Source organism: Belonocnema kinseyi, chromosome 7 (genome assembly GCF_010883055.1).
Source record: "Belonocnema kinseyi isolate 2016_QV_RU_SX_M_011 chromosome 7, B_treatae_v1, whole genome shotgun sequence".
NCBI classification, from domain to species: domain Eukaryota; kingdom Metazoa; phylum Arthropoda; class Insecta; order Hymenoptera; family Cynipidae; genus Belonocnema; species Belonocnema kinseyi.
The window spans coordinates 115,617,836-115,627,122 of NC_046663.1; the positions used below are offsets into that span (position 1 = coordinate 115,617,836).

Consider the following 9,287-nt stretch of genomic DNA (forward strand, 5'->3'; position numbering starts at 1 on the left):
ACGCATAAGTTGTTTTATCAATAATTTAGTGTTGTTTTATTATTTTATTTATTTTTAAAAACTGCATGTTTCCATGTATATTGCTTGCAGTATTTTACATATCAAGCGTAGCCGGTTACTGGTAGTAGAGTTTGGATATAAACATTGGAAATTACCGTGTGAACATACCCATACTTGGCGCCAAACCTCTAACTCGATAGTTGTTAAACGCTGTTCTATTTTTTTATTTATTTTCGTTAAGAATATGTATTTATTGTAACCCCGAAATGATTACTATGCACCTTTAGAGTGGAAATATTTTGACTGTAGCACAATTTGTGGGACTCCTTTCCGCTGTGTGGTGAATACCTAAAGGCGTTTAGGCCTAATAAATTAAGTCAGGTGTAACTCTGGTCTTTTTAGTGATATACATTCGGTTACGTGTAGGTTCTTGTAATTGCACTTTGCTTGCCAGAGTCTCGCAATTCAACAATATACGCGGACACCTGAGTGCATCTAGGTTTGGGCGCGTGTACTCTTCAGGTAAGACGCGCAAAGGGAAGAATCAGCACGAAAACGCCTTTCCTCTCTATGGTCGTGCGACAATTCAAAGCGGTGTCAATTAAGAGAAGGCTGAACGTGGGGCAAGTAAACGATTTTCCCAGATTAAATTAATTCCAGGCGGTCGAATTAATTCCGCCTTGCGAATCGTCGCCGTTCCTTGTACCCGTACCTACGTCAGCGTTCGCGCGATAAGGAATGAACAGGGATACCAATTACGTGATAAATTTAACTCGATACAACCACCTCTAAGTTCAAACGTACCGTAGGTAGAGTAATTAATTGAGTAACCTAGGATTTGGACAATCGTAACCAAACTCTGGTGAAAGTTTCATATATGAAAGTTAATATCTGTCGGATTTAATTTTATTCGGAAATATTTATCCAAACTGATCACACTCAATCCGAACGAATTCTTAATGAATAGAAATTGTGTCCGAATCAATCCAAGGTCGCTTACGGATTCGTTCAGATTAATTTGCCTTAGATCAAAAACAGATTCAGGAGTAGTTTGGATTGGTTTAGAATAAATTGTTATTCTCAACTTTTGCCGGGTAACTCATAGTGAAATTATTTTCGAATAGCTTTTACAATATCTACTGTTTTTCCCGAGGCAGCTTGAATTCAGTAACACGTGGTCGAAAATTTTTCATCACGTGAATTTAGTTCTCAGCGCAAATACTAATTTCAGCGCACCGGTTGCGTGTTCCTGCAAATGAGATGGCCCGATTCGCTTGCGTGTTGGGGGTGCATTTTACGACTGAGGAGCGTAGTTGAGAGCCAGAACGGAAGTAGTCCTGAGGAGCGATGTAGTCGAAACGTCAAATTACAAGTCACTTGTTCCACGAAATGATTTTATTCGCGCATTTGGCATTCGCTCATGCATTCTTGGTTAAATCCGACGAATTATTTACCTTTGTTTGTGGCGAATCAATATGAATTGCGATCATATGAAAACTACAGGGTGATTTTTTAAAATAATTAATTTGTTTGAAATATAAATATAATATTTTGATGACTAGAAAGACAATAAAATAATTTTTTCTTTAAATTTTGGATTATATTATTAATTTTGAATCACCCTGTACAAAAATCTCTCGCGAAACATATATGCGCGATCAGTTGACTGCGTTCCTCGAAAGAGATTATCACGATTAGATAAGATATATTACAAAAGTATAGCGGGTAAATGGATTGTTTTGTACTTTTGACAGAGGGGTAGTACGTTTTGTCCGACAACATGGTATTATCACCATACGAGTTACGTCAGATTGGCGATTGTGGTTCGTACTACTACGTATCTGTTAAGGCGGGATCTGGATTCTCATTTTCTTCAGTCGCCTCTGGAATGAGTAGGTTCCATATGGTATATTGAAAGTAAAAAAGAAACCTGTCTCATAGCATCTTCATCAGCGTCTGAGTTTTTTATCTTAATATAAAACTGGTCGCATGTCTGACGGACATGCAAAACATGTAATCGTATATATAGTTGTTTAGAACAAATTTGCTGAAAAGCCGAATCTATTTTCAGATTTAAATTTTTAATGGAAGAATTGAACATTCTAGTTTACTTACAATCTGTTTTGCAATTATAATCTTGAACATACTCCATTGAAGGTCATACTAAATACATTTTAAGAAGTGATTCAGGTCTAATTTTCTCACTATCATCTTTTTTTGGCAAGAAGTCTTTCGGACAAAAAGTTATATAAAGATGCAAAAATATTAGCGTTAATTCTTTTCAACAAATTTATCAGTTCTATTAATATTCACAATAATTACTGCTAGTAGCCGCTGCACTTACGATTGCTGGAAATTTCGTAATTTCAGTGTTTAGGACCGAGGCGATAAAGCTGATTATCTTTAATCTGCGTAATTTCGCTCAAGCGGGATAGCTTGAGTCTAGAAGAAGTGATACTGTTAAATTACTTTGCAGCGAATTAAACATCAATGGGTTTTGCAGAACTGAACTCTTAAATTTACGCCTCTGTCGGGATCTAATCTTTGTTCATATGTCGCAGAAACGGCCGCGGGCAGAAGTTTTCAAAAACAATATAAAGTTTCACGGTTAAAAAGTTCAAGAATTATGATGGTTAAATGATTTTAAATACCACATGCCAGAAACCTATTGCGCAGGAGATGTTCTTATTTCCGTAAAAATATGGATTTTGTGGCCATCCCTAAAACTCTCTATTGTCCTCTCTGTTTCTCTCTCTTCTTAAATAAACCTACCAGCAGTTTGGTAAAGAAACCATCACTCACACACAACATACACACTTATACAAATAATTTAAATTGATTTTCACTCAACCGTAAAATACAAGTTCTCTTTTTACAAAGTTGACTCTAAATTTTAATTCTTCAACTATTTACAATCAGTACCTATTTCCTCTATTCAATTAGAAAATCGTCACATACGTGACTTATTTCTTTGATCTCCAAACGCGTCGATAGATAATACACTGACCAGGATCACATGCGTCCAACTAGCGCCTTTTATGGGCGACATTTCGAGGTGAAAAACGTACGCCGGGACAATTTCTTGTTTTCTTTTTTAGGAAAGAAAGAAGGAAATGGCGAGGTAATTCTTGGTCAAGAGTAGGATAAGATCAAAGTTTATACGCTCCTTAACAGAATTCTAAATGTAATCCGATGACACTGTGGTTTCGTTTATCGCGGCTAGCCTGTATTGTGGGCTTTCTAATGTTTGTGGATTAAGGGTGAGAGTTGTCGCTGAAAGGACTGGCGGTGGCATTTGTTGATTGGTTGAATTGGAACTAAGATCACTATAATATGCACTACTTGGTGCACTGCTTAACGTTGGTCCATCAGGTTCGGCGTCACTTCCAGTATATGCCGTGTTTTGGTAGGATGGATGTTCGCCAGGAGCCCCATTGATTCGCATCGGCGAGTTATGATGATGGTGATGATGATGATGTGGAAGTTGATTAGGAGGTACAGGGGTCGTAGGACCATTTTCGTACATCTCATAATCTGGTTCCCGTAACCTGGAAACAAAACATGCGGTAATTAAAATGAATATACGAGAACCCCGCACAAAATGTATGCCTTTTAGTGAAATTGTCTCAATATGACTTTTGATCGGCACCGGCTGAAGCTTCATAATTCGAACTTTGCCCAAAAGGTCTTTTCTGGGTACATTTTGTGATACGTCGTTTCATCTGCAGGAAAACTTTTGATGAATTATTTTTCTTGTTCAATATTCGTGTACCTTTGACTATGTCGTGTACGAAGAGCATCTCTCGGGAGCGTGCTGTCACCATTCCCCTCACCATAATGACGATGTAATCTCGCTGCATCCAATTCGTGGTACTCATCATCCTGGCCACCGGAAGTTGTACCGTACGTGGAGCTTCCTCGTATTTGTAGTTGTAGATCACTGGCATAACTGGTCGCCTGAGAGTCCAGTTCAGCGTACAGAGCCTCATCGGTTTGCATGTGAGTGTAATGATTCTCCACCGGGAGATTCATTGCTCGTCGGTGTTGTGGCAGCGAAAGGGGTGTCGCGACGACACCCGGTGCACCACCACCACGCCTTGAACCCAACCAGGACCACACATTATGACCTAAAAAGAAGATTTTATTTACTGAAGGAGCCTTTAGAATTCTTTAGTAACTTCTGGGGACGCAAGTGACTTCAAAACATTGGCGAAAATTCTGGATCGAAAAATTTCTATCATTGACACTCCAACATAATCCGAGGTTGAACCAAACATTCCTATCCCATTGAATTCAAACTAATTCATAGTAGGCCTAGGACTTGATGAGATTGGGTGAACGGGTTGATTGGAATTGGAGGTGGCCTTAATACACACATTAAGATGGATTGAAAATTGGTTTTGGATTTAATATCGGCGAGGAAATTTGAGTCCTCTGGCTTTGACGTTGAAAAAGTAAGTGAAGAAAAAATGGTAGCTTAGTGAAAGAGGTATCATTTTAAAGGTGCAAATGTTGTTCGTTAATGAGCCGAAAAGTAATATTCCAAAAAATGGTTTGTAGCTTACAGATCTGAAAAATTTTCATAAAAACTAAGGAAATTTCATAGATTTTAAAGACAGTGAATTTCAAAGCATAGTTTTTCATTTAAAAAATAAAAGGAAAAATCTGAATAAATGCATTGCGGTACTACAAATATTTCTGAAAAGATTGCCGTCCAAAAATTTGAAAAATACAAATAATTGTTCGTTTTTTTTTTGTAAATAAATATAAGACTGAACTATCTTCAGTTCTAACGAAGATAATGAAATGATTTAAATTAGAGATAATTGAAATATCTGTAACAATTTAATAGGAAAAGCGAGGACGATCCCCTGAGAAAACGGCGCCACTCTGGACTCTCGCGCTTGCTTTCCTTTATAAAAAACTGACTTTAAATATAGCAATTTGCATGAAGGCAACAAGAAGCACATACTTTCTTCAAATTGTAAATTATTACAGATAGTTCGAATAACTTTCTCCAATTTGAATCACTTCATTATCTTCATTAAAACTGAAGATAGTTCGGCGCAGTGGCGGATCCAGGGGAGGTGTTCAGGGGGTTCAAACACCTCCCGAAACTGTTGGTCTTTCGTATTAAAGGTCGACGCCGCTAAGTTATGCATGGGATATATATATATACACACACACACACACACACACACACACAAACACACATATATATATATATGCCCCCCCCCCACCGAAATATTTTTCTGGGTCCACCCCTGTAGCTCGTTCTTATATTTATTTACAAAAAAAACGAACAATTATTTATATATTGCACATTTTTCTACTGTAATCTGTTCAGTAATATTTGAAGTACCACCATGAATTTTTTCAGATTTTTCCTATTATTTTTTCAATAAAAAACTATGCTTCAAAGTTCACTCTCTTTAAAGGCTATCAAATTTCCTTACTTTTCATTAGATTTTCAGATCTGTAAGCTACAAACAATTTTTTGGGATATTACTTTTCGGCTCATTGACCTACAACATTTGCACCTTTAAAATGATCCCTCTTTCATTAAGCTACCATTTTTTCTTCACTTGCTTTTTCAACGTCAAAGCGAGAGGACTCGAATTTTCTCGCTGATAGTAGTCAGATTCTTTTCGACTGAATTTATGAATTGTCAACCCCTCGGTGGCTAGGATCTTAAGTATCAATATAATCGAATGTACATAAGAACAAATTCAGCGACTTCATGCATTACGTTTTTTACGCGGAGTCACTTGCGGTTAGAGCGTAAAGTTATCCGTTGCTATGTGCATTTTTAAGGATGCATTTTAGGATTCTTTGAAAACCCTGGCGGTTAATGAGTTTTGACTTTCAAGAGTTACTGTCAGATTATTATGGATATTTTATGCACTCCTGGAGAAGAAATTTCAGTTTAACAATGCAAAAGGGCAGCTTAAATGAACTTATTGTGTAAAAGCCGTTGTTGATAATGTTCTATGGAATAAATCGTTAATGCTTATTTGAGTCTTTAGTATTTACATTGACTGAGATGAACAGCATTTTCCCTGAATAGGAAATAGTTGAGCGTGAACTCTCTCTGTCTATACAATAAGGAGCAACTTTTCTGAAAAAGATACATCGTGATAGATATATCGATATACTCACCAGGACTCGGCGCGACATCATGATAAGGTGGTAATTTATCTAACTCGAGTGGCGGTCTATCGGGTATCACGGAAATGCCACCGCCACCTGCACCTCCACCACTTAGATTCCCAGATTCATGGTTGGTTTCATCTTCGACGCCAATGCCAAAGCAACTTGCTGCAAACAAGAAATGAAGCAGATTGTAAATATCATTGTAGAACTTTTTATGCTACTTGTATGGATAATGCGTCAATCGCTTTATGTATAGAATATATAATATAATGCTACTCAAATTTCGCTATATGATTGTGAAAGGGGTCTTACATTTGGGGCTTCGACGTATAACCGACCGTAGAAGCTTGTAAAGTGCCCAGGTAAGGTTAAGTGGAATCCTGATACGTATAGCCGCATAATGTACGTTGGATTCCCGCACATTATTATTTGTGCGCAGAATGAAAAGTCTGTTTTCTGCTCGGTTTTCTGTATGGCCTCATTGTGCCCCTGTCATAGCCCGTCATAGGCATCACGTTGGGATGGGGTAAGCAGAGAGAGTAGAGAGGGATCAGAGAAGCCGACATCGAGAACCTCAAAAAAATGAGATTTTATGGGAATCCCATGCTGAAAAGGTATAAAGGTATTTCGTAATCCATGCACGTACGACAAGACTTGTCGTTATGGATCTACACCTCATCTCCGTGTCCTGCACTTGGAGCGACCCTATCTTGCACATGCCACGTGATTCGATCCACTGCCTGTTACTTCCATTCTTTTCGTTCTTGACTTGGAAAAGGCTGGAACGATTCAACATTTGAGAAACAGTAAACCGAAATGGCCGTAGTGGATAGTTGGATTATGAAATTTTTGTTATTTAAGTTTTTTGTCGAATAATGAATTCTTAATATGATAAGTGACCCTAAAAGTTTATTTTTGTATGGAGAAAAAAATTCGGGCTTTTTTAAACAAACTTGTTTTAGAAATAAGATAATTGTACATATAGTATTGAAAAAACAAACAATTTATCCTTATGACTTTTTTCGATAAAAAGAAAATTCTCAGAGTTATAGCGTTTTCAAAATTTTGTTAATCAACCGAAAATCAAAATTTGAAGCCGAAAAACGCATGATATGAAAAAAAGTCAAAAGAAGAAAAACATTTCTTTTTAAAATTCCTACAAGATTATAATAACCAATTTTTGAATTTTCTTCAAAAATCGAAAATTCAAATTTTGATTGCACAAAAAATAATGGAATATAAAAAAAAGCATTTTGTGGACAAACTATGTAGGATACAAAAAAAGATGAATTAACAAAAATGGTTATCCCAAAAAAGATCTACAATTTCGTTAAGAATCACTTCTTGATAGTACGCGTACTTTTTGTTTTATTCGTGAAAAATAACGTTGAAAAAAAGTAAGATAAAAAAAATGTGTGGAAAAACGACGAAAGTTACGAGAAAAAAATCCAACAAAACCTGTTTACAAATGTCTGTCGGAAATCGAGCGCGCAGCGCGAGTGTCACGATGAGAATGTGTACGTCAAAGCCTACAGAGCTTTGAAAAACTTAATCTTTGACTATACTTAATTAAGTAGACAATTCAGAATATGAAGACGCATATAAATACTGCCATCTAAAAGAGATCTTTTTGATAAAGTTTTTTCAAGAATTTCAAATGCAAAGAATAAATATCCGAGCGCGACGTAAACTATTATCGAGCGCGAGAGTTGAACGTCGCGCGCCCCAGGCGCGCTCAAACTTGCGAGCGAAGAGAGCCGCGCGCGATAAGAATGTGCCCGCGAAGAGGGCAGATTTTTCTTAATTAAAAAGGTTCAAAATGGTTCAATTTCGAATACACGAACTATAGTTCAATTTCAAAAATAATTAATGAATTTATATTTACAGTTGATCAATTTAAAACGTTTTTTGTCCAAAAATTTCAATCGCAAAAGCTTTTAATCTTTTATTAAGTAAGCCTTCAGAACTGTACTTTAAAATTTGTTAAATGGAAAATGTACCCTAAAGAATGAAAATATAAAATGGAAAATGTACCCTAAAGAATGAAAATATAAAATGGAAAATGTACCCTGAAGAATGAAAATATAAAATGGAAAATTGTTATGGTAAAAGATTTTCGAATTGCACATTGTAAACTTAATGATTTCATGATTGAAAAAGTTAACAATTACGCTTAGCATTAAAGAAAAGCTGAAATCAAACTTATTTTAAATTGTATTATGTATATTGTGATATAGAATTCTTGATACTTCAAGTGATTGAAAAGATTTTTCTTCTAAAAACTTGTAAAATTCCCGGTCAAAGACAAAAGTCACTATCACTTCCCGGTCTAAAATACTTCCTGGTCATTTCCCGGTTTCCCGGTCAGAATCAATTTAAAAAATATATAGTAAAATAATTCTGACATTTTTCTATTTTTTAAAAGCACAATATTCTGATTTTTAAGTCTTATTTTTTTTAATGTATGCAATCACTAGTTGATTTTCGCATTTTTTCAGTTCTTGGTATCAGCTTGAACTTTTGCTATCAGAACGGCAAACTTTTTCTTTTTATAACGAAGCCAAGAATGAAGAATCTTGAAAAAAATTATCTTAAAAAAACTAAAGTTTCCTTAAAATAGCCAGTATACAGAAATAAAATATTTACCATGATTGATTGTTGTAAAACGTAACCTCGCAAATCTCGCAATCAGCTGAGTTCGCTCCCTGTTCAATTTAAATTGTTCTTCACAATAAAATGATGTGTCATACATCCATGAGAGAATTCGAGAACCTGATTGGCTGCGAGAATTACATGGTTGGGAATCTACATTGGTTGTCTTGCTCTCTTGCCGCATGTGGATATGACGCAAGAGTGACAGCGCCAGTGTTGGGAATAGATTGTAACATTGATATACGTTACCAGAGTATCTGTACGTAGCTACATGATATAAACTGGGCGCTACATTTGAAAAAGAAACGCTGGGAATAGATGTTTTCTCTATAACCCTATTCAAGGAGGAAATTAGCTTTCCAGTATTCTATATAATAAACTTTAATTATCTTATTTGCAAAATTCAAATGTGGACTTAGGGAGGGGGGGCAAGTCGCCGTGGCACCCCCTCTGCCTCCGCCCGCAGGGGGATGCCACCCGGG

The 9,287-nt window shown here is 36.3% G+C and overlaps 1 protein-coding gene across 1 annotated transcript in view; it reads right to left on the bottom strand.

The window, feature by feature from the left end:
* Window positions 1–2,069: 2,069 nt before the first annotated feature.
* LOC117176322 overlaps window positions 2,070–9,287 on the bottom strand; it is a 287,162-nt gene continuing 279,944 nt past the window's right edge. The window contains exons 5-7 of the mRNA XM_033366548.1: window positions 6,160–6,318; window positions 3,773–4,127; window positions 2,070–3,548 (exon numbers count right to left, since the gene is read on the bottom strand). Coding sequence (XP_033222439.1) covers window positions 3,179–3,548; window positions 3,773–4,127; window positions 6,160–6,318 — 884 coding nt within the window. The 3' untranslated portion in view covers window positions 2,070–3,178. The remainder of the gene's footprint in view (window positions 3,549–3,772; window positions 4,128–6,159; window positions 6,319–9,287) is intronic.